The 27,696-nt window shown below is 25.4% G+C and overlaps 2 protein-coding genes across 2 annotated transcripts; one reads left to right on the forward strand and one right to left on the reverse strand.

Moving 5' to 3' along the window:
* Positions 1–7,020: 7,020 nt before the first annotated feature.
* On the forward strand, positions 7,021–8,619 carry GO595_005131 (Glutenin, high molecular weight subunit precursor-related protein; the record flags this gene model as incomplete). Its single annotated transcript, XM_067918340.1, has 1 exon — positions 7,021–8,619. One exon carries the CDS (start codon positions 7,021–7,023, stop codon positions 8,617–8,619), a length of 1,599 nt encoding a protein of 532 aa, XP_067774681.1.
* Positions 8,620–14,827: 6,208 nt separating this feature from the next.
* On the reverse strand, positions 14,828–15,235 carry GO595_005132 (uncharacterized protein; the record flags this gene model as incomplete). The annotated part of the gene is made up of 1 exon (XM_067918341.1): positions 14,828–15,235. The coding sequence occupies one exon, from the start codon at positions 15,233–15,235 to the stop codon at positions 14,828–14,830; it is 408 nt and encodes a 135-aa protein (XP_067774682.1).
* Positions 15,236–27,696: the final 12,461 nt, after the last annotated feature.

A 27,696-nucleotide genomic window follows, 5' to 3' on the forward strand; every position in this document is an offset into this window, starting at 1 on the left:
TTCTTAAAAGATGGAACAGGAATTCAAGCAGAAGATACTGATATAATGTATTCAACATTAAATGCAGCTTTTATTTATAAAATGCATCAAGATAAACTTGATAACTATATCTTCAAACTTGATGAATTATTAAATAAATTAGCAGATAGAAATGAAAAAGATGAAAGGGAAATACAATGGGCTTATAAAATTGCTAATGAATTTCATCCAATGTTTGTCATTTATTTACCAAAGTTTAAAGCTAAAGATATTATATTTATGTTTATTAATCTTCCAAATGATAACGAAGCTAAAAATGGAATTTTTACACAAAATTGTGACTTTGCAAGTATTTTTGATGCTTTAAGAAAAGTTAATTATCAACGATTTGAAAATATGTCGAAATGCGCAATAGAAATTGCTGGGACAATATATCGTAATTTATATGATATGAAATTTGAACCACCAACTAAACTTGAAGAAATTAAAGAATTAATAAATCGAAAAATTACATATAAGAAAAATCAAGAACAAACATTACTTAACAATGTTTTATATATGTTTGATGTTGCTGAAGAATTTGATAAAACTAAATCTTTTCATCTTGAATTTGATGATATTGAATTTATAAAACCAGAACCAAATAATTGGAAAACTAATCATGATTTTATTAACAATTATCCATCATTAATTTATTGGTTATGTAAAAATCAAAAATGTGCACAACAAATTCAAACAATTTATTCATCACAAAAATTAGAAGAAGATAAACTTCCACTTTGGATTCTTGTTTTAAGAATTATTTCTTCAATTAATGTGGTTGTTTTTGATGTAAAACAAAATACAACAACAAGTAAAAAAATAAAAGAAATTCTTCATGAAAAAGTGCATGAAACAATTATTCATAAATTATCAAAACATAAAGAAATAGGAACGGTATGGTTAAATCTTTTATTACCAACAGTACCACCAGAATTTGTTGAACAAAACACAAGATTATTAAATGGATTTTTACTATCATTATCAAATGATAAATATTCACATATAGCTTTAAGTGATATAAAATATCAAAATATTGATACATTCATTACAAATACAATTAAATTAATATTTAAATCTAATTTTGATGAAATTGTTAATTCTAATATTAGTGATTCAAATAATGTACTACAATTTATTATTGATCCAAATAAATTTATTAAACATCAAATTGGTGAAATTAAAGATGAAAAAATAAATGAAATTGGTAGTAATAAAAAGACAATTAATCTAAAGGAATTCATAGTAAATATGAATGAAAAGTTTCCACAAATTTTTGATAATTTAAGGAATACAATTATGGTTGCTAAAGAAAATAAGAAAACAAAATACATCGAAAAAAGAAAGATTGAAGATACAAAACAAAGGGAAGACATGATTAAAGAATTAACTGAAAAAATTGATAAATATAACGAATTATTATCATTAGAGAAATTCGAAACTAAACAGTATAAGAAATTGAATGAGATTAAAGAATATTTTGAAAATAATTATCCATCAATTTTTGATTCTTCGACCACCAAAGAAATAACAATAGCAATTATATCGAAATATGGCTCTGGCAATATTAAAGAAAACATTAAATTTTATTATATCCAAAAAGAAATTAAATATGATGATCTTATTCCAATTATAACAGAAGAATCATATGAAAAAACTGTACCTAAAATTATTTTTGGAAAGAACATTGAATGTGATGATTTCTTGAAATCTCTTTCAGGTTTTAATGAAAAATGTCAAAAAGAAACACAAAAATTATTTGATGAATTAGAAAATTCTAAAATGAATGATAACACATTCAAAATACCCGAAAAATTATTAAATATTATAAATGATTTTATAAAGAATTTAACTGCTCAATTTACAGATGGTGAAAAATGCAATGAAATTCATAAAGAAATAACTGAATTACTTAAAACATTCAAGCAATTAAAGATATATCTTGAAGAATTTGATTCTTACATTAAAATCAAAATTAAGAAGTTTTTGAATGATGTTAATTCCAATTTATCACAACCAATGTTTTCATATACATATAAAATACCATTTCCTTCACAGACTCCTGAAAGGTATCATCCATCATTTAATAACATAACTGATTCTAATTTCTTTTCTACACCAATATTAAATGTTTCACCAGAAGGAGATATTCAATGTTGTTATAAATCACTTAGTTGCTTAATTGGGCCAATAGTTCCATCATTATATGAAGGAAACATTGCAATTAATTTTATTTCATTTATTGATGAAGAATTTTCAATCGATATTGAAACAGAAGAAAAAGAATATGCAAATATTTTTTATGTAAGAAATAATATTAAACCAGGAGAAAATGTACAAATACTTTTATCATTCCCACTTCTTTTAAATAATGATATCACTGATTTAGAAATTTCAGGAAATATTCATTTTACTTCAAAGTCATATAATGAGTTAATTCTTCCATGTACTTTTAACTTCAAATTGGTTCCATTATCTTTACTTATTGAATGTAAAGAATATGATTTGTCGTATATTAAAGATAATATCTATCACTTATGTTGTAAAGAAATTTTATCAAAATCTACAATTTCATTTGAAGTTAAGAATTATTATATCGATAAAGAATTAAAATATATTGTTAGTGTAGAAAATCTTGAAGGTAATACATCAGATAAACCCCAAATTTTAAATCAAAAAGAACATTTTTATATCAATTTACCTTCTGTTACTGAAATGAAAAGACTTAATTGTAATGTTTATATAGCATTCTCAGCGAATTTTATAATAACAATTCATATTGATACAATATTAATACCATTTGATTTTGATTTTGAAATTTATGATTTCTCTACAAAAAGATTTGCAAAGAAAATATACTTATATTATTCATCAATGGAAAAAATTTTTAATCTTCCTTTGCATTGTAAAATAATTGGAAGACCACATATTGGAAATATAAATGCTAAATTCATAAAATCTCTTCCAAATGCTGCACAGATTAAGGAAAATATAAGCGAAATTAATTTTGAAGAAATAACAGAATTTACATTAAATTTGGAATTTGATACGTCAAAATATAACTCATATAGAGATAACGGCTACATTTACTATTTGAAAATTGAATCACAAAAATTAGAGAAAAAGGTTGAAATAAAATTTGAAAATTCAACTAATAAATACAATAACTTTAATTATACAGCTAAAATTTTCGACTATATACGTAACACTTGGAATGAAATAAATATTAAATCATCAAGTTTACCAAATGCTCCTGTTGTAACGCCATTTAATTATTCTAATCTCAAATCGTATATTAAAATTCAATATTATGAGAAAGATATTTCTGTCAATATTAGTGGAATAAATTATGTTCATTGTTGTGAAATTGGAGAATTTGTTGAATACCAAAATATGCCATTTGCTTTCCCAAAAAATAAAACCTGGAGCACAAAAGTTTATTATACCCCACTGATTGGATATGATTCCAATTACCAATGGTTTCCTACATTTTCAATATATCCAGAAATAAATGAATTAAATGAATTAGAAGTTACATTAGACAACATTGAAAATGCATTTTCAAGCTTAATTGGAAAAGCTGTATATAATAACAAACTCAAACAAAGAGATTTTATTCGTTTTATTTTACTTTTTAATTATCAAGAAGTTATTTTTAATATCGAAAAATTCATTGATAAATTACCAATTGAACTTCAAAATATTACAAAAGATTTAATTCCTTATTATGTTGATATCAACAATCCAATTTTAGAAGTATATAAATATAATGCAATTATTCGTTTTTATAAAATATTTAAACAGAAATATGAAACATTAAAGCAACGAGAATTTTATCTTTATCCAAGTATTGAATAGGAGTAGCTAAGGAAATAATGAAAGAATTATATAATAAATATATTCATTTTGATGATCAAGCAATTTATAAGCAAATTAATATCGATTATGATAATAAATATGAAAAAGAAAAACAGAATTTCAATTTATTAAAAAATCAAATTACTCATTATAAATCTGATGAAATTAGTTCAAAATGTTATTTAATTAATGAATTTAAAGAATCAATAAAGAAAAATAATCTTAATGAACGAAAAATTATTAAGCGAGAGAATATTGGACAAAATATATCATCCGATATAAATTGTTTTAATTTTGATTTACTTTCAATAACAATTCCAGAAGATATAAATAATGAATCAATATCATCATTAATACAATTATATTCTTCATGTATCCAAGGCACACGAATATTACCAATTTATATTCGGAATCTAAAAATATCTAAACAAGATTTCCTACCAGCGGAAGAATATTATTCAAAACTATTACAAATATATCGAAACTTACCAGAAACAGATCATTCATTTTTATCTATATATGTAAATACATTTTGTGAAGCATTTAAATTATTAACAAGTAAATTAAAGAAAGCAGGTGTTAACTTTAATTATCTTAATTTACCAAATAATACAATTTTTGATTCACAAAATTTATCACAAGATTTCATTCAATATCCTCATGAATGTCAAATTCCTCAAATACAAAAGAATTGGACAACAACATTTGACAAAAATATAATAAAACATAATCAATTTGATATGTTTAATCAATCAAGTAATCAAATTCTTGCTAATGATCAATATGAAAATAATGATCAATTACCAGAAATTCCAAATGCACAAAAAACAGATGAAAATTCGATTTTTGTTGAACAACAAAATATTGATAAAATTGATAATATTCAATATCAATATGTAATTACAAGTATGCAAAATCTTCTTCAAAAGAAAAAGAAAATGAAAGTGATATAGAAACTGAAACAGAAAGTGATAAAGAAGAAAAAGAAGAAAACAATGAAAATGTAAAAGCATATCTTTTAATTAAAGAAGAATCTAAAATGCGTGAAATTAGTAGTCAAAAATTTGATGGGATGATTTCTCAATTTACAGAAGAAGAAGGAATTGAACGAGCAATTAAACGTATGGAAGAAATGACTAACGTAAAAGATGATAATATAATTACACGACAACAAGGTTATGATATTCAAAGTGATTTAAACAAACCCAATATAAATAAATTCCCAATTCAAACTCTTATCCAACAAAGTTATTATCTTAGCGCACCATTTATTCAAGCTGCAACTGATACAATTGTTCCATATTCGAATATTTGCGTTTGCATTTTAGTTGATTGTAGTTCATTTATTTCTGATGAAAACAAAATCTTTAATATGTTAATAATTTGTGCATTAACTTCAGCACTTAATTCATTAGAAATTCCTTATTCAGTATCATTAATTGCTGATGAGAAATTTAAATGTGTTATTAAACCATTTGAAGAAGAACATTCATATATTGCATTACAAAGAATTCTTGATTGTTTATTAATTAAAAGATATCGAACGAATTTAATTCATTCAGTTAAATTTGCAATGGAAACAATTCCAAAATCTATACTTGAAAAAAACCAAATGTTTCATTTTTCACATTTACTGATGGATTAGATGAAAATCTGATAAGAACTAAAGTATGGTCAAGTCTTTTATCTAATCCTAATTATTCATTTGGGTTTATATTTATTAAATCTAATAAATTAATTGGAGAAAAATTAACATTTGTTGAAGATGTATGGAAAAAATTCGAAAGTGAAACAAAGAAATTTGGCGCAGAATCAACAATAAAGATAACATCAATTGATGCAGAGATTAATAGTCAGACCAATAAATCATTAGTCAATTTATTCATGAATATAATTAAACGTGAAGATGATCAAAATTCACAATTAGGATATAAAGAAATCACATTATCTAAATTTGCAGAAAATGTGCCAGAATTAAAAGATTTAACAAGTTTCGAGAAACTTATTCAATCAGCTAATTATGATGTATTTAAAGACATTTATTCAAGTAGAACAGATGTATTAAATAAAGTAAATAATAGATTTAGTAAAGTAGAAATGGCACATTATCGACAAAAAGCAAATAGAATTAATTGTATCTCAAAGAAAACTGATAAAAAAGAACTTGATGCATTTATGCATACATTTATTAAGAATAAAAGAAATCATAATTCTTCTTTAGAAACGATATTTAAACCAAATAAAGCATCTCAAACAGTTTTATCTTCAACAGGTACAGATTTTGATATAACAGCATTAATATTAAATATAATAAATCCAGTACCAGATCCATTAATTTATTTAGTAGAAAAAGGAGGATTAATACGTAATTATGGTGTAACTATTATTATTGATCCATCAATTTCATGTTTTAGTGAACTTAATGGTGCACATACACTTCAAACAATTCAAAGTCTTTTATCAGTATTTACAATTCTTGATTTACCAAGTTTTGATTTAATTATTGCAGGTTCACCAACACCAAATATATTATGTTCTGGTGTAAGTACATTTGGAGCATTAAATAATAAATCACCAGTATGGGAATCATTATTTGCATTTTTACAAAATAACGAAAGAAATGTTGATTTAGCTTCAGCTATTCATGCAGCTTTAGATCTTAGAAGAATTAAATCAGCGGATTATTCAAGTATATTATTTGTAATTACTGACGGTTTATATCAAGAAAATGAACATAAACGAATTCTTGAACAAGTTAATTCTTGTGTTCAAATTGGTATTAATACAATTGGTATAGGTGTAGGTATATATCCTAAAGGAATTACTAATTTATTCCCACAAGTAGTTTATTCACCAAATCCTTCATTGTTATTTAATGGAATAGCTTCTATATTTGGTGATGATATAATAGAAAAACTTGATCAAGTTCTACTAATACAAAATTCAATACCTAAATCAGATACATTAAATGAAATATTTAAAGATATAATTTCAAATCAAGATAAACCTACATTCTCTGATCTTAAAAATGAATTACATGAAATACCACCTGCACTTGATGCATTTTCTGATTTTTATAATGAAGAACAAGATGTAGGAAATGCAGATAAAGGTTTCGTTAATCCAACTGAAAAGAATACTCAAATGTATGTGAAAGATTTCTTAAAAGGACAAAAGATATTAATAGTAATGTTATGGTCAAATGAATTAAGTCCGAAAGAAAGAGAATTTGTTAATCGTAAATATATATTTCAATCATCTGAAAAAGGTTATTCTGAATGTATCAAAACAGCTGTAGATCATTTTGGAATTGAACTTGTAGTAGTTATAAATTATTATGATGCAATTATTGAATTAACAAAACAAACTAAACCTGGATATTGCGATTATTATGCTGTATGGGTATTTTGTGGCCCACCTTATTGTATTTTACCTAAACAAGATAACCCACATGCAGATCCTAATTTAGTTGGACAATTTAATGAAGTATTAATTCAATATTGGCAAAATGGTGGCTCAATAGTATTTTGGGCTGAAGGAGATCCACTTCATTATCAAGTTAATTTATTCCTTGAAACAGCTAAATTTTATGAGTTAGGTAATAAATGTGTTGAATTTAGAGTTGGTGGTGAACATATCGGTAAGAAAATATTATTAGGTGATGAAACAGGAAAATTATCTAAAAATCAAACGTTTAATAGAAGTCCTCAATTCTTTAATAAAATCACAAGAACTTCATTAGCACATAACATTGGTAAAATATTTGAAGGAATTACTATATCATTTGTTGAAAGCACTGGAAATATAACACCATTCCAACCATTTTCACGTGATTCAGATGGAGGAATTAGTTCATTATATTATCCAAGTAATACATCAATCGGAAACGGTGATATAATCATCGATTGTGGTTATACAAAATGTTTCACAGAAATAAGAACAGATGGAACATTTAGATACATACAAAACATTGCTGGTTGGACAGCACGACCTGAAGTACACATCAGAACAAATCCAGGAATAAAACCCAATGAATGGAGGCCAAAAGCTGTATATTATAATATACAATTGGGTGTTAAATGGAATAAATTCGAAAAAGGTTATTTTGGATCATTTGATATCATTTATATGGTCGATGCAACTGGATCAATGGGAGATTATATTACAGCTGCTAAAAATGAATGTATTAATATATCAAATGAATTAAAAGTGAAATTACCGAATGTAGATTTCCAATTCGGAGGTATATTTTATCGTGATCCTGTTGATTCGAGTTCTGATGTACATCAATACTTTAATCTTTCATATGATGTTGTCGGATTACAAAGACAAATCGGTACCGTTAAAGCTGATGGAGGTGGAGACGGTCCCGAAGATTGGGTCGGAGCATATACAATTGCATTAAACAATATCAGATGGAGAGATGGAATAAAATTAATAATACACATTGCAGATGCTCCTGCACATGGAAAAGCATATGGAGGTGATACTAAGCATCAAGTTGAAGAAGCGAAATTAAAACCATTAGTACAAAGATGCGCACAAAGAGGAATTAAAATTATCGGAATGTATATTAATAATTATGCTTTGCCATCTTATAACCAATGCCAAACAGAATATAATACGATGTCGAATCCTGATATGATGTACAAAATTCAGGAATTTAGGGCTGGTTCGGATATTTCTGCATACTTCAAAGAAGCTGTTGTTACAGCTGCAATAGCCGCCGCTGCGAAAGAATAAACCAAAAAAGTATCTGAATCATATTTGAAAGTCAAAATAAAGAAAACATCAACTTTTATTTTGAATTTAATTTAATCGTACTTATGAGTTCATTTTTGATATTCAATTTTTTATAAAAATATTGTTTAAAAGGGTACATCAAAATTAAAAGTTTACACGACAAAATAAAACAAAGGAATATTATATTATAGCGATATTCTATAGAATTGGATACAGCAAATGAATTAAATAATAATTTACAACAAATTATACATGATAAAGATTTTCTAATACAAGCATTAGAGTTATAACTCATTATTTTCAATAATTCATTGATATATCAATAAATATTATTATATAGATCTTAATGGAGCTTATATGTCTTCTGTAATATCAATACATCGCACCAATGAATTAGGTATGTTATTGATGGATCCTCAAATATATGAGCGTTTTATTAATCATAAACATGATAACTATTTAATAAGTTCTGATTTAAATAATTATACAGGAATTACTTATCATGAAAATTTATTAGAAACTAATGAGGAGGAAGAGGATATTTACGAAATATATACTTTAATGAATCAAAATTCAAAAGTTAATGGAAGTATAGAAGTAAATTTCATTAATGATATACTTACCTGTTGATGATTTTTTTTAAAAAAATCATACTCATACGTTTGATTACTTAAACTTTAATGAGATTGATATATCAAATAATTTGTGGCAAAAAACAGCTTGAAAATAAGTTAATAATAAGTGTGAAAATAATTTTTTATGCTTTTTATGATATTTATTCATTATATTTTCTCAAAATGAAAAAAAATAAACAGAGGTATTTTTTCATTTTGAAATTTTTTGGTTCTGTTATTTAAAAATTACATTTATTTTTATTGTATAAAAATAATGATGACTCAAGAATTCGCAATTAATAATATTGATTTTGATGATGAACTGATCAAATTTAATGATGAAAAACTACAAAAATTTTTAAATAATTTCTCGCCAGATTTTAATATATATATCGAATTATTAGCACCATTATATCACTAATCATATAATGAAGATCTTTTAAGAGAAAACTTAATAAAATGGTATTCTAAAGGAGAACATCAACATGATATAGAAACTTCTATATATATTATATATAATATATCAAATAATTATTATTAAAAAGAGTATAATAATAAATGGTCTTTTTCATTAGTTAAACATTTACCAGAATATATTAAAATTGAGTATTTAAATAAATATACAAATTATATTGATACGACTATAAATATTAATAATAGTGATCGGACTTTTGAAAAATTAATTTCAAAAAGTTATTCTATAAATGATATTAATAAATCATTAAATGATAAAAGGGGTGTTATGAGTTCTGTTGAATCAAGAGTTCACATCAAAAAAATCAAAAATGATCCATTATATATTAAAGAAACTTCATTATCTAAGATTAGAGGAGAATTTAGTTTATATAAGTTTATCAGATTTAATGACGAAATCACATTATATCAAATTCTATATAGATATTTTGAATACTTCATTTATAGATAAGCTAAAATAATGACAAAAAATGATAATGAAGATACTATTATTAATATCTTCCAAGGATTTGAGTATAATGAATCTGTTAGTAATGATTTCACAATATTAGAACCATTATTTAAATCATATTAAAAATATCATATAGTTGATAATTATCGAAAATTTATATATGGTATCGAATCATATTATATCAAAGTTGATGATTATTATAATTCCATTGTGTTAGCTAGAAAATTAATTTCAACTTGCCATCTTTATAGAATTACGTTAATGTATTAAAACAATACCTAAAAATTATTGATGAACATAGTGAATCATATACTTATACAATAGTAAATAAAAATCAAGTCAGAATATATATATATTAAAACCACGTGAGCAGATACCTGATTTATATAATATTATATAATATTTTAGATTAAAAATCATATTCTGATAAAATATCAGAAGATGAAGTAGATGAGGATGATATATCAGTTAACTTATAAATTTATAAAATATATATTGGGTATCTTTTTACAGCACAGTGTTCTGCAGCACAGTAAACCGATAGAACGTTTTGGTTGGTTTAAAACGTTTATGTACATATATATACATTCATTGCATTCTGAAATAGAACTTAATTGTCCCTATATTCAATAAATTTAATGAAAACTCTGTATAGACATGGTTTCTTACGACACAAGGGTATAGTATGAATCTAAATTTCAATGTTTTATGACTAAATAAAAGACAAATTATTTTTAAATTTATATAGATTGATTAAAATGATTATATTGAATATATAAAAAATCAGTAATAATTAATTGGTGAATATTTTCCCCACACTAAATTTATACATATTGTAGTATCGAACATCAACCATAATAAACCTGATAACATCACCACCGTTTATATAACCGTCCATATTTGAAAGTAAAACAATCTATCGGTTTTTTGATAAAATATGACTGATAATTAAATACTATATTAAAATCAAATGAAAAATATTGTTCTATTACAACATTCATATAAATTTTTTAAAGATATGGTTTTGAAAAAGAAGAAATTGAAGAAGAAAAAGGAAAGGAAGAAAATTAATAAAAATGATGAATAAATAATCATGAAAACAAAATTCAATATTGAAATTAATACGAGAAATTTAATTTAATAATGTGATAACATATTTTCTGAAATAAATTTAGAATTCTGAAAAATAAGAGAGAGAAAAAACAAATAACTCAAAACGCATTAAAAAACACATCAAAAAAATTGAATTCAAATCGATAAAATTGCATCCAATTTAAAAAATAAATTAAATATTATAATGAATAGAGGGGTGGATATAAGTGATAAAACATAATTAAATCAAATATATTATTCCAAAATAGATCGAAAATAACCAATTAAGAGATATTGAAAATTTGAAGTCAAAAATTTCAAATGCAATTTGTTAACACATTTCAATAAATATTAATATTATACTCTGTTTATATAATTTATACATCCATGTAATTTATTTTATGAATAATTAATTGAATTTAATTTATATAATTATATTTTAAATATATTTCAAAACCGATTTTCTTATTCTAACTTTTATGCTTTTTTCGATGGATTTTAATCGTATTTTTAGAATTCAAACAACATTATGTAAATAAATAGAGATAATTACAAAATATAAACCCAAGTATAAAGCTAAGATAATTTATTAATTATAATTTTGTATTATCGAAGAATTCGAATTTTTGAATTTGAAATGAATAGAACTTTATGGATAACTAATAAAAATTAAAAACAGTTAAATATTTATTTATATATTAGGATTTGTAAAAATGTAATAAAACGATTTTTTCATATAAAATTTAATTATCTGTTATATTTTACCAATAATCTTAATATATCAATAAATAAATAGTACATCATTAGGTAGAAATATTGTTTATTTTTAATCGTAAGTATTGCATTCAATCACCGAGATTTCTTGTAAAAAAAAAAATTTCAGGGAGACCGTTTATACTGTACCCTTTAAAAAAATGAATAATAAGATAAGAAAAAAAAAAAAATAAAAAAAGAATAAAATTGATAAAAAAATGAATCAAATTATAATATATGGGAGCTCGCTGGTTGACATGATATAGTAAAAATGGCCAGCTCGAACAATAAGTAGGAAAAAGTGCACAAGTAAATCATTTAATTCGACAATGAAACTTTTTCTAATTATAAAGTTTTCAATATTGAATGACGATACATGTAAAGAATAAACATCAGAAAAAATAACCAAAATTTTCTAGGAAAAACTGGGAGCCGCTCCGATAGATAAAATTGAATGATAATTTTTGAGAAGATATTACGGTTAGAGTGTCAACCGTCTGTTTTGTTCTTATACATCATAACAAAATATAAAAATAGCAACATAAGATTAACAATATTAGAATAAAAATACAAGAATAACAATATAAGAATAACAATATAAGAATAACAATATAAGATTAACAACATAAGAATAACAATATAAGATTAACAATATAAGATTAACAATATAAAAATAAAAATATAAGAATAACAATATATAAATGAAAATATAAGAACAACAATATCAGATTAACAATATAAGAACAATACAAAAGAAGATTAATACAATAAGATTAACAATATAAAAATAAAAATATAATAAGAATAACATAATATGAATAGCACAATGAGATTAATAACATATAATTAATATAATGTAATGTTGCTAATTTGGAATATTTTTTTTGCCCAGGGCAAAAAAAATATCCCATAATCATTTGAGATTTCTGTAAAAAACAAAAAATGTGGTGTGTCAAAAAACGTCAATGATACCTGACAATTTCTTTAATAAAAAGTTTGAATGTTATATAAGTATATAACACTGAATATGTAATATTTAAAAATATTGTTTCATTATGTTTGAATATATTGAGATATTCTTAATTCTTTTATTTTTTGATTCAATAGTTTATGTAATTTTTGAGTTCAAAATGATCGACTTCTTTCAAATACATCTGTTAATATCAATAGGGAAATATGTCTCAATTACTTCTATTTTGATTACTATAATTCCGAGTAATGATGTAATTTTGAAATTATGGGTTGATTTTCAGATTATCGAGTTGCCAAATCCAAAATTCATCATAATATAATGATGAAATTCCCGAATTTTTCGGTGTCATTATTGAATTAGACATACCAATTTTTCTATGACTGTCATATGTCATTCGTTTTGATGGAATCAATTAGTATAATGAGTTGAGTGTCACAGGTAATTCGTTTGATGGGACGATCGTAAATTTCAATATCATTCAATTAGCCCGGAGCTTTACCAAAGCGGCTGTATTCAAATTTGAATAATAATACGACCAAAAATCACTCAATTAGCCCGTATCGTTGCCCAAAACAGTTATATTCAGAAAATCATGTCCGATACAGGAAAAACGGCTTTTGAGTTATCGTTGCAAAAAACATCGTCATGACTACGGTTTATACAAAAATTAAAATTAAAAGTGAAGGTTTGAATTCAAACAGTAAAATTATGGTGAGGAAAAGTGAACTGAGATGATATCATTTTCGATATAAGATATTGAATTCGGCATTACTTATTGGGTTAGGTTTTCATTATCCCTGTAGAAATGGGAAAAACTAGCATCATTAAAATAATAATAATAATCAAATTACATATAAAATATTCCTCAATCGTTGTTAATTATAAAAAATAAATGGTATATGTCAAAATGTTGTTAAAAAGTGACATTCAAATTATATAAAATATTCAAAATGATAAAAATTATTTTTTGTTATTATTATTTCAATATCAAAAAATTACATTATTGGTAATAATGAAAATAATTCTCTTGTAGTTCATTAAGAACAAGAAGAACTATCTGAAAAATGTTGTGGAAATCAATGAATCACATATTAATTGTACATGTGGTCAAAACATTGTGTATGGATACCCATGTCCACACATTCTTTGTGTTATTCCGCATACAAATTTAATCCATCCACATTAAATAACTTCTGGGACATTCCCTTCTATGACTATTGATGCTGAATCACTTTCGAAGTTAGATAATTTTGATATAAAAATAGAACGACAAATAATTGAAAAAAATCGAAATGAAATTGATATTAGTCTTGGAAATCAAAGTAGATATTGCAAGATTGCATGTCTTATAAAGCAACTTGCCAGAATTGGCTCGCTTGCTTCTGATTTCGACTATTGTGACATCGTTTTTCATATGTCAAGACTTCTATCCACAAAATCATCACCAGTGATTGCATCGAATGAACCTGAAATGGCGGTCCCACAAAAGTAAGGATATAAAAGAATAGTAAACTTGCGAAAATAAATCGGCATTGAGGAAACTATATAATACAGACCGTATATTATTAGGTACATTATGAACAATGCCGAGAACATAAGCAACCTTTACAAACAAGGATTCAGCCAAATACAAATAGCAGGGATAATATCCCAACATGTTGGAACTCATCGAGTTGCTGATACAATTCGACAGTTTACCTCAACGAATGAAATTCCAAAAGAATCAAAACGTGGAAGGCCTTAAGTAATTAATAATCAAATAAAGAAATATATAGAAATCAAAACACTTAAAGACGCATCATGAATTGGTAAAAAAAATCGAACGTAAGATGATGAATTAGAATGCATGTATCATTCATACCTTGCGTTATGAACGTCTTGAATCTTGTCAGTGTTTGAATGAATTCTGTATTGATCTATAGCATCGCATGAACATTTATATCCGACATTATATTCTTTGAATAAAAAATTTGATTGTGACGGAACGGTAATTGGTACTTCTTGTTCAAAAGTAATATATGAATTATTTAAACCAATAATCTTAAATCTATCCGTGAATATGTCAATGTATGTTGTATCTCCTTCGTTAATGTCTCCAACATTGCCGTAAGAAGTAGCGGTCGTGTATTCATAATTTCCAGAAATAATATCAAAAGCTTTAACCGCTTCATCGACTTCATTATACCAATCTTGAAAATTTCCAGTCATTGCATCAATAACATTTGGTTGTTGTATTCCGATTTGTGCTTGACTTTTCATTGCTTTTTTTGTATACTCACTCGCTAACTCGACATCTTGAGCTCTTTTTTGATTTTGTAACTTTGCTATTTTCGAATTTGTATTTTTCTGTATTTGTGCTTTATGTTCCTCAAAATTTAAATATTCTTCTAATTCAGCATCAAGAGCGATTTTATTTTCTTCGGTTGCTTGTAATTCCTCTTATTCTTTGATGTCTCTTCCACGTTTCTTTGTTTGATTTGAAATTAGTACTTTTTTCTTAGCGTTTTTAACAATCGGTTTTTTGTGCCTTTTGCTTATTTCTGGTTTTAATACTACGGTTGTTTGATATGCTTCTAATTCTTGTGCTTTTATTTTATCATTAATTGTTATTCGTTGTTCCTCGATTTCAGCTTCTACCAATCTTTCAAATCTTGCTTTTGCTTATAATCCAGTTCGTTGTTTTTTTTTTTCAATTAGTTGTTGTTGATACATACCATTGATGCTTGTTATGTACTGACTATCAAAACGCCTGATATTGCTCCGGCGTTAATGCTGTTATTCTTTTAATTTTTTTTTTTCAGATTTTATTTCAGCTTTTTTTGAGTCTTTAATAATTCATTATCATAACGTGCTTTTTCTAATTCATATTGTGTTTGTGCTCGCTTCTCATTTGCATTCTTATAATCTTCTGATTTTGAAACTTTCTGTGAAGTTTCATTTTCATTCTTAACTTTTCCTAACTCACGTTGCGAGCTACTTTTAATTCGCATTTGTTCATTAGCTTCTATTTCATGTTGACGTTCAATAATAGACATTTTTGCTTCAGCTAATTGTACTTAAATTGTTGCGTATTGATTTTTTGATACATCTATATAACCTTTATACTGAGTTTGTTTAAATTTTGCCAAAGCTTTTGCGTCACGTTTAGTTTCTTGTTGAGCTTTGTTTGCTAATTCATGCTGACGTTCAATCTCTTTTTCTGCCATTTCACGTTCTTGCTATTCTTCATTATACTTTGCTTCAGCAGCTTTTGTCGCTTTTTTCATATTTCTTTCTTGTTCATCCAAATTTTTCTTTCTAGCTGATTCATCTTGTTTCTCTCTCCGCGTATCATTCATTTGTTGTTGATGAAAATCGTTTTGATTTCTCATATCATGTATTGCGTCATGATTTACGTTTTGTGGAGTTTGTGATAAAGCAACGAAAAGAAATGGATTTTGTAAATTCGTTATCATTTGTGACCTAGCAGTATTGAAATTTCGATAATTCGATGGAGGAAGAATATTTGTTCTTACCGAAGCGTTAGAATTGAATGTTGGTGCTTGAGTAATCAGTTGATGCCTTAATTCGCATTTAACTTTTTTCTTTGTTTTCCTAATCCTTCGTTTAATTGTTTTATTTGCCATCTAATTAAGATTAGAAATATTGATTAATAGATATTTATATCTTGCTCTCCATCCGCGTTGTACAGGTACATTATAATCTTGTTCTTGACGTTCTGACGAAATTTGACGTTCTGACGATACTATTTCTTCCTTTTGCTTATAACTTTGCTCTTCTTCATTTTATGTTTGTTCGACCGAAGGAATTTCCTCAGCATCAATATTAATATCATTTTTTTAATATCTGTATTTTTTCTTGAGCTTTTTATGCTCACCTGTTAATTTATCTAATCATGAATTCGATTATTTTATGCTCCATTTATAATTGGTCATTTGATAAATAAACTTTACCCTTGTTGTTTTTAATTACTTTTTGACTAACCGTTGAAGTTTTTGGTTTCCTTGCTGTTACTCTAGCATTACCGTTCTTGAAGAATTTAACGTCAAAGAATTCATTTTCGATTCCTTTTTTAGCATTAGCGATTATAATTTCTTTTTCTATTTATGTTGAATTTTTTTACTGATTTCTTTGTTATCTTAACTGAAGTTTTTACTTCATAAAAGTTTTCGTTATCCTCATCCTGAACAATATCTGTTTCAGTTTCGTGTAAAACTTAAAACTTCATTTTCTGTCATTATTTATATTTCGTGAAAAAATAATTTTCACTCTATTATTATTCTACATTCGTTTTACTTGTGGCATAACTGCAGGTCTAATTGTCCATAAATCTATTTCGAGCTTTATCCAGCTTGAATTCAAGGTTAAGTTCTGTCGAATATCCTCTGTCCAGTATCAATTACTCGGTAGGCTACTTTTTTGCTCTGATCTACCGTTTAATTTCGTCTTCAATTATACCGTCAGAAACTGCATCAACTATTCTATTAATTTTATCTGTTATATCTTCTTTCCGCTTTCTTACTGTATCGATTATTCCTGGAATCTTTTTACCAAATTCGATTCCACTAATGATTATTGGCGAGACCTTACCGTAAATTTTCTTTCCTGTATCAATAACTTTCACTACATATCGTCCTGCACCTTGGATAAATTTCATTATTTTATTAAAGATTCGACCTGATCCCATTTAATATAATTAAAAAAACATTTAAATAACATCTAAATGAATCTAAACGTTAATTAAGAAATTGACAAAACACATCTTAAAACTCACAGTCACGTAAAAAAACACGTGCAAAATAAATTTCCATATGTCAGTGATAAGAAAATTGAAAAAGTAATTTCAAGTAGATTAATAGATAAATTCATTAAAACAAAAGATATAAAATTTCATATGATGAAAATATTTTTATTAATTTCTAATTGTTGGTTCCATGAATAATATGATAATACAAAAGATAAAACCCCAAGATATTGGCACGTATTTATTGGCACAAATAATAGATATGTTCATTGTTTACAATTGATGTCGAAATCAGCTTCGGCAGTACATGAAACGATAAGACAATTCGTCGAAAAATTCCATCCTGTAAAATTAACGTCAAATGAGAAATCAGCATTCATTTAAAGAAATAATTTAAAACTTCTTTCTGATAATAAATTTTCCGTTCATACGATATCAAATAGAAACCATTCGTCTTTAGGCATTATTGATTCATGCGAACAATAAAAGATATGAATACTCTAACGGAAAAATCAAAACATTAATCACATGATGAAAAATATACGTTCATTACTCCAGAAATAATGAAAAAGTTTCTGAATATTTATAATTATACTTACCATTCAGCCATCGGTTGTTCTCCAAAAGAAATGTTCGATAATAAGAATTTATAAAAATTATATATCTTTAAATGTTAAGAAGCCTCAGATGAACAGAAGAAAATAGACAATCTCATTTTTCCTGTCAGTTCATTTGTACTTTATGTATTACCACGTCATGATGGAATAACTAAGACAAGATTTCAAATCAGCCGTTAATGTTATAAAATTGATTAACAAAAAGGCAACATGTACGTATTAATTGCTCAAGACGGAACGGTAATAACAAAACCAAGATTTAAATTAATACCGATTTGTGAGAATAAGCATGATAATATTAAATGGGCATCAACAATTCCTGGTAAATGGAACGGTACCGTTGAAAATATTGGGTCATTTAATCCTAAAACAGATAAGTATAAAGTACTTTTTACCGTTCCTGGAAAACGTTCGTATAAAGATGAAATTCCTGCTTTATTTCTCCGCGATAATACTTCTCATAAACGGTCAGAAATTGATGAAGAATATTTTGAAAATACTACTAATACTACTAAAAAATGAAACCAGCTAAAGGAAATCCGAAAGCGTTTTGTGAGTTTATCCGTTAATGTATTTATATATTTGTTCTTTCGTTTCATAACTAACGTTAGTTATCAATAATGATTATGTTGATAAGCATGAAATAGCATCATCAAATATAGAATAAAAATGAATAAAGTTGAGATAACATAAAGAACTGGGGGGAAAAAAAAACAAAGTTAACATATATAACATTGAAAAACATTTAATATACATGTCCATTAACAAATATAACATAGCATGAATTAAATTAATAAATGTGAGTATATATGATTATTAAATATGAATATTATATTAATTTGTATATTATAATAAATTATGACTTCTCTACTCTAATTTAGTGTCTCTTTTATGATTCAAATAATGAAATTTTTTCGAATATTCTAAGTTATCTTGATCTATCAATGAACAAAATGTATAAATTTAATATAGTTATATGAATTATTATGATACTCAACTTAAAAACAAATTTTTTATATTATGCATAAAAAATAGTAGTAACTGGAAATGTAATAAAAATAATTGTACTTAATGAATTGGATATAAAATATATTGGAAAGCGTAGATTTCATTCATTATTATAAAGGGGATACTATAAAATATTTAAAAATGATTTTCTCGGAAAATTATATTTATGCTACAATTATAAAAATTGTACATTACAATTATTTTTCGGATCAAGGTTCGTAAAATCACCTATAAAGATCTTTAATAATGTTAAATGTCAATTAATATATATATAAGTGATTTATAATTACAAAGAAGATTTTAAAAATTTAAAATGGAAATGTTTTCATGTTGAACTATTTCAAGATTAATATACAGTTTATTAATGATTATTAATTATGATTATGATCAAAAAATGAACTAATCGTAATCATATCAAAAATTGATCAATAAATTCATATTTCTCATAAAATCACTTAGCATAATGACAATAACTTCATATACTTATTTGTCGGTAACTTTAGAAATATTATAAGATATACATTCATGTACATATAAGACTCTGAATAAGTTGAATCCCCGTGTTTTTGGTAAGATTTGAAAAAAGAATATTATCAAATTAAAATTATTCCAATTTTTGTCATTAAAAATTATATATTTCATTAGATTTATATTTCAAAAAATAATCTAACATTTTTTAAAAAAAGAATAGATTATTTCAATATTTTTTTCATACAAAAATGAAAAATTTACGAGAGAATAATATTATTGCTTATAAATGAATCTGTGTAATTGTTAAGTTCACTTTTTGGATAAATGTTTGGAATTAACTGCTTTTTACGCATAATTTTCTGTATAAATATTGAATTATTATTCAATAATTGAATAAACATCATTTTATTATACATTGGGGTGGACCACGATATAGGATTGATTAATGACGATTTTTTTCAAAAATTAAATTTGCGAAATTTCGAAATTTGTAACAAAAAATTTACACAAAACAAAATCTGAACAATATAACAAGATGTTATCAAATAAAGATAATATATACATATTTTCAAAAAATTAAATTTTCGAAATTTCGAAATTAATAACATAAATTTACACAAATCGATATTTAAATAACATGATGGAATATAATTATTAATATTCCTTTCCTCAATTTTCTATAAACCAAAAATAATCATAACACTCGAAGATATGAATTTTTACTTATTCCAACTCTTTTTTTTTTTTTTTATCGCAATCCATTACTATTGTAAACTTTGTGTCTGCAATTGCAAAATTAATTGAACGGCGGCCCTAAACATTTGATTCTAATTGAGAATAACATTCCATCTCCACATGAACTCTGATATATGTTCATTAAATTTTTTTTCTGGGATTCCTTCATATCTTTTATCAATTTTTTATAGTTCCCTACGAAGTCTTTCTATCATTTGAGTGTGCGCTTTAGTTTCAGGATCAACAAAATTACATGAATGATTAACAGTTTCATGCTCGTAATCATTGTCATCATCAAGAAAGTCATACGCTTCCCAGCAATCAGAAATTATTTTAGTTCCAAGTAATATATGATTACGAATCTCTTCTTCTAATGTTTCTTTTGTTCGATCGAGTACAACAAGACACAAGAATTGTCTATTATCAATACAAATTCTTCCAAAAATCCATACTTGATTTAAACATCGTCCGACATTATATTTTCTTCGGCACATTGAAGTTTCATCTATTTGAACAGTTTTATCAGGACCGCCAACAACAAGACCTTCTAAAAATAAAACATATGCATCACATGCATTTCGAAATAAAGTAAAATAATAAGTCACTGTGTTTCTGCTCACTTCTACTTCTCTTGCAGTATCTTTACATGAATATTTATATACCCAACAATATAATAAATAAAAAATCTTAGAAAGTGGTATTTTTGCTGAGTAATAAATACTTCCATAGAAAATACTTTTTGATCTGTGGCATTATGGGAATATAAATTTGTTTCCAAATTATTTTGAAGAATCGCTGTAGATCTGCATATCGAAATTACATTATTCACACATCATTCGATCATAAATAACTCCATTCTGTAATGCGAATTGAACAGCTGCGTTCTCATTCGTAAAAAGCCAAAAATAAGAAAGAGTATTATCAATAAACGGGAAAGATAATTGTTGATACTGATTGTAATTCATAATAACATATAAATATTAAACGCATAATGCATAAAATATTGAATTATTATTAATATGGAAAATAAATAAAAGCGTATACATTAAAAGAAAATTAATTTATTAGTCTGAGTCAGTAGTAATAATAATCAAATATTATAATCAGCAAAATCAATTAATTCATATAATATTCCATAAATAGCTCAATTAATCAAATATAATATATTCTATCTAAATCCATCTGAATTTTATAAAAATAATTAGTTTAAATATATTTGTGATCGAATATATAATGATTATTGTTATCTAGACATTTAGCTCATAAAAAAATTAATAATATAATTTTATTATATAGAATGAATGGATTTCAATATATATCAAAAAATATATGAGGGTCAATTTGTATTGACTCACATATCTCTACATCAAATGAATAAATAATATTTTGAATATTATTTTATTATATAAGATGTGTGTATTAATGAACTAGAATTTAAGTCCTTAAACTTCTATTTGATGATGAAAAAAATTTGTTTGAAATTTTGATGATGACCAAAATTTCATTTAGAAAGTCCGAAAAAATCATGGTTGGATTTATGTCAATTTTATAATTAAATATCTCATTCTTATTTATTTGAAATATAAAATCATGTATGTAGTATCGAAGAATCTAGTTAGAGGAAATTATATCTGCATAAGAAATAAAAATGATTTGTAAAAAATGCAAAAAAAGTGAATTTTCCATACTTATTCCAGAATACTAATAAAATGAACGACAGTAACTTAATTGAGTCATTTACATAGATCTTCCCAAAAAATTCATATGCAAGTGGAAAAAACATAGAATTTAAATATCAGACAATCCATTAAATATTATTATAAGTTTTCAAGTATGCTTCGTATAATATGGAATATGTTCGAAAGCTGATCCCATATAAATTGACTGTTTTTAGAAGAAATGAAATGGTACAACATTCAAATGAATTTTGAGAAAAATTGATGAAAGTTAGAAAAAAGTTTTTTATTTATATTATAACAAATAAAAGTCTAATGTTATATTTAATATTTGAAAGTTATAAAATTATGTTGTCAGCTAATAAAGATATCATCCGTAACTCAATGTTAATTTTATATAACAATTTATGTTTGCAACTCTACTTGATGAAAATACCCTTGTATTTCACATTATAACTGCAGTTATTTCACTTGTTTGAGTAAATAGTTATAAATTATTAGAAAATATAATCATTTAAGAGAATTTCTTATACGAAAATCGATACATTAACTTTAAGGTGTTTCATATAAATTCGATTATATTATGATAAAATGAGATATATATATATTCATAAAATCGTAATATTTATTATTGATATATGAATGAGGGGTAAATATAAATCGATCTAAATACCCTAATTTCTGGTTAGTAAAAAATAAGTTTTAAAATATTATATTATTATGTAGAATATGTTTATCAACAGCTAATGCATCAGCATATTATAGTTTTATTTGTATGCATTTAAGAAATCAATGCAGATATTATTATTTCTCTTTTTCGATCAAATGTCAATTTTTCCGATTTATTTTTCTTCAAATATTTGGCTTTAAGCTTTCGAACAACCTTTTTATAATATGCACGTAATGATGCAGCAATTACAACATCGAACCGTTGAATGATGTGTGTCAAATGGCAAGGAAAAGTGCATACTATAATATTATTTTTTCGGGAATTTTTTATCGCTTTTAAGTTCTCTATTGATGTATGGGAATTCAAAACGACAATATTGGCTGACCGGAGTCCATACCATTCCTTTCTTTATATGAATGAATCCAATTGGTGAAATAAACCGAATATTCATAAAATAAATCTTGTGTCATTGAACCATTCGTATTTGCATAAATTGGGAAGTTTTTTTCATCAGATATATTTTTTAACTTCTGTGGAACATTTAATAGACCACCGATAATCAAAAATGGCATCGGGAAGTTATGATTAGTTGAAAACCTAATCACGACAGAAAAATGATCAATGATTTGATTTTGAGTTTTGAAAACCGGTCTTTTCAAATTTCAAGGTGCTGCGACCCTTGTCATGTCATTCCGATTGATTCCCATTTCATCCATATTAAAAATTGAATTTTTGGGAAATAATAACGAAATATCTTGTGTAAATATGTTATCAAACCAAAATTAAATATTTAATGCACAAGATGCTTGTGCACGTGATATATCCAATGAATCAGATCTGACAAGCTTTAATTCGTGTTTTTTTTTCAAATTTGTACATCCAATCCACCTCGAGTTTAATTACTTCTATATTAACTTCGTTTTTGATTTTTTGTGATTTTATTAGATCAGCAAATGCATTGGCAAACTTAATTTGTTCAACTCTGAATGTATATGCTTTGTTTTGTATTTCTTCAACATTTGGTGCTATGTTTTTGTCATTTCTTTTGATAATCCATTGTAATAATTCTTCTTGATATCGTGGGTTCAAATAAAGTGCTGTTACCGAATGTTTTTTATGTTTATTTGAACCCAAATCCGCTATTGTATCTAAACCGAGTGCGTACGATATTAAGACACCATAAAAATAATTCGTGGAAACGAAGAACTCTTTGGCAATTGGTCGTATGACACCTGGATTTTCCTCGGCTGCAGTTACCATTTGGTAGTATTTTGATATGTGTGACCTTACAGCAGCGGATAATTTTAATATTCTGCATTCCAACAATTTTATCGTATTCTAGAAGTTTTTTCTGACAGAAAAATACTTCCAGCAAATGCTATGACTTGTGAAAGGTATTTTCTAATCAATGTTATCATATTTTTTTTTATGTACGAAGATTGATATACCAATATCTGCAGTTGGTTACTGGTGTTTATTGTGATCTTTCGCAATAACTGTTAGTAAATATATTGTTGGAAAAATACCTCTACGAATTCATTCATCATATTTCTCATTATTTGATATGAGATATTATCCTAGCCGAGAAAAATTATTAATGAAATTAATGCCTAGTTATAAGAATATTGTAATAGCGCCTATGTGTGATGAAGGAACTTCATCAGCAAAAAGTGTCGTTGAATGGATGCTCCACAGACATACTTAGACAACTGATAAAGTCATAATTAAATTAGCATTATATTTGATAATCAATGTTTTTAATGCATTAGCCGCTAAGTATATTCAGATTCCGATGTTATTTCCAATCCATGTGTGTGAAATAATAGATTTATGAAAAAACAAAATAATCATTAAAAAAATTAGATTGAGTTTCTCATAATACACAAAAAATAATTAACTATTGAATGAGATAGATAGATAATAGAAAAGATAATTGTGAGATTAGATTGGAAACATTTCAGAAGTTGATGAAATATAATATAACGATCATATTAATCATTATGTTGAAGAATATTTTCCGAATAAAGAAAAAATTTCGATTATGTCAAAAGTCAAATCGTTTCAATAAGTCAAAAAAAGAATGATACGTCAAGCTGACATCATCTTCGCGCTCGGGGGAACCCGAAGCCAAAAAATTACAAACGTTCATAATACACAGAAACAAAATGAAAAAATAAAACTTAAAAGAATTATAAAAATTTAAAAATCATAACAGAAAAATGATGTCATCAAAATTTGATGACAAAAGATATTTCGTCTCTAAAAAATTATTATATATGAAAAGTTTGATTAATTAAAAAGTTGAAAATGATTTATTAATCCCAATGAATCAACAAACAATGAATAAGCTTTCATGGAGTTATAAAAAATCAAACGTCAAAATATATAATTTTCACAAAAAAATATTTGTTGCTGATAAAAAACCTTCATCAATTTAATATATAAAAGTTCCTCAAACAAAAAGTTTTTTTGGATACACTTAAAAAAAAATGAAATATATCTTCGTTTGGGAGAACTTCAAGAAGTTATCAATCCATTAAAATTATGAAAAGGGATTAATTTATCAAAATATTAGGAATTTTCGTGTGTGTGAACTGATGCAAGAGATAATGTTTGGATATGAATGTTTTGATGGAGAATATCGATATTTTGGGTATATTGCTGAAATAAAAAAATTTGAAATTCATTTATCTAAAATCATTTAAGGTAAAAATATATGAAATCTACACGTCAATTAATCAAGATTTGAACGTTACCTAAAGGTTAACGGATCGCTGATCTCCAATAGCTTTAGCTGTCGCGGTAATATTGAATGTTTAATTATCACGGTATTGATTTAGATGAATTATCAGTGATAAATAATGATATATATAATATTAACGATAAATTAACAGGAATTGATTATAATATAGATTATGTCGATACAAATGAAGATATGAATGATGATTATGATTGTAGCGGAATAGAACATTACGTAGGTTCTGATGATAATATTGATACTTGTCTCAGATTCGAAGTTTGTGATTGCAAAAAAGTAAATATTCAGAATCGATAATATTAGTCGTAATAATATTAATATAAATCGTATGCCTCCTATTAATAATATTTATGTTAATAACTTGTCATTAAAAAATCATACTCATGATACTATTAATAATGATTAAAATGTCAATGTAATATATTGTGAAACAATTAAAGCAAAATTACCTGAAGAATAATTTCATTAAAACGGATATTATATCTCAAACAGTATTGGCGAAGGTTCTAACTCAACAGTAAAAAGCAATAGTTTTTATGAAAAATCTATTGGAATCTGTACCGCAAAACATAACTTTGTTTACAAATCATAAGATTGCGAGCAAAACTCCGCTTAAGCGGATGCTTTTATTTTTGTGGAATCAAATGTATGAACATTCGTTATTTTCCAATAGACTGTTACTTCAAGCATTTCTTATATCTCATCTTTCCGAATGCTGTATTTGAACACATGTGGTTCATTAAAACCATTCATTCTAAATTCCGAGATTTCAATAAAAAAAAAAATTAATCCAGGATTTTTTCCTTACATCAACACGTCAGATATAGATTTGAGATAATTTGTAATATTTACAGATTTTAATGATACTAATATGTATGTATCATGTAAAATTCAAGCATTAATTGCTTCAAAAGTATTGAAATGAGATAAATATAAATTATTGAGAACTTTTATTCAAACGCAAACGGTCCCAAGAAGTGAGTTGGAATGAATTACTGATTAAATTAAAAATCACAATGTAAGTCAGAATATTTTATATAATGATACAAAATAAACTTTTAATTTCAATGAATCAACAAACAATATATAAGCTTTCATTAAGTTATAAGAAATCAAACGGAAAAACATATAATTCTTACAGTAAAATATTTGTCCCGAATAAAAAAATCATGATCTTTGTTTGTCAAAAAAATGTATCAAACAAAAAGTTTATTTATATTTATATTCCGGAGTGAGTGAAAATAAAATAAGGTGTGGAATTCATTGTCCAAAAATTATTTGGATTAAGATTTATTTGAAACAAAAACTTTATTACATCGACAAATGCGGAGCGAATATGTCAAGTGTTCAATCAATTCCTGCTGTACTTCGATACACAAACCGAAGCTTTAAAGACAAAAACACCAAGATTAGAGAGTTAATAGAAAAATTATATGAGGCAAGAATGAAAGCATAATTAAACGGAAAAATTGTCAACAACATTGAAATTCATATGAATTCATGTTTTGGTTATCCAATACAAAAGCCAAAAGTTATAAAACATAAATTTGTAAATGACGTATATAAGTATATTGATGAATTCGCGTATTATGTATTAAAATACACGTATGAAGCTGACGGAATTTAAGGATTAGTTGATAACGTGAATTTTTATGTTGAAAATTTCACTTATCTTCAATCCACGAAAAGTGTTTAAGATGATTCTAAATACGAAATAAATTTAATGAATAATCTTGTTAACATCTATTATTCATTCGTTGATTCCGCGTTAATATCATAAGAAGATTTTATGTTATTGAAAGATAAAGGATTTGATGGTAATGAATTCGGAAAATTCAAGATTGAACATGTATTTACAGAAATATACTTAAAATCTCCGGAAAATTGGAATGGTAAGCATGAAGACAGAATACTGTAAAAATTCGAGTGATCCGATAAGAAAATTACTGAGTATTATGAGCAGAAGATGATTACAATAAGTCATATCAACTTGGTTATATTGGTTATTAATAACCTAATTAATTAGGTCACTTTAAAATAT

Source organism: Histomonas meleagridis, assembly GCF_020186115.1.
Source record: "Histomonas meleagridis strain 2922-C6/04-10x chromosome Unknown contig_32, whole genome shotgun sequence".
Classification (NCBI taxonomy): domain Eukaryota; phylum Parabasalia; order Tritrichomonadida; family Dientamoebidae; genus Histomonas; species Histomonas meleagridis.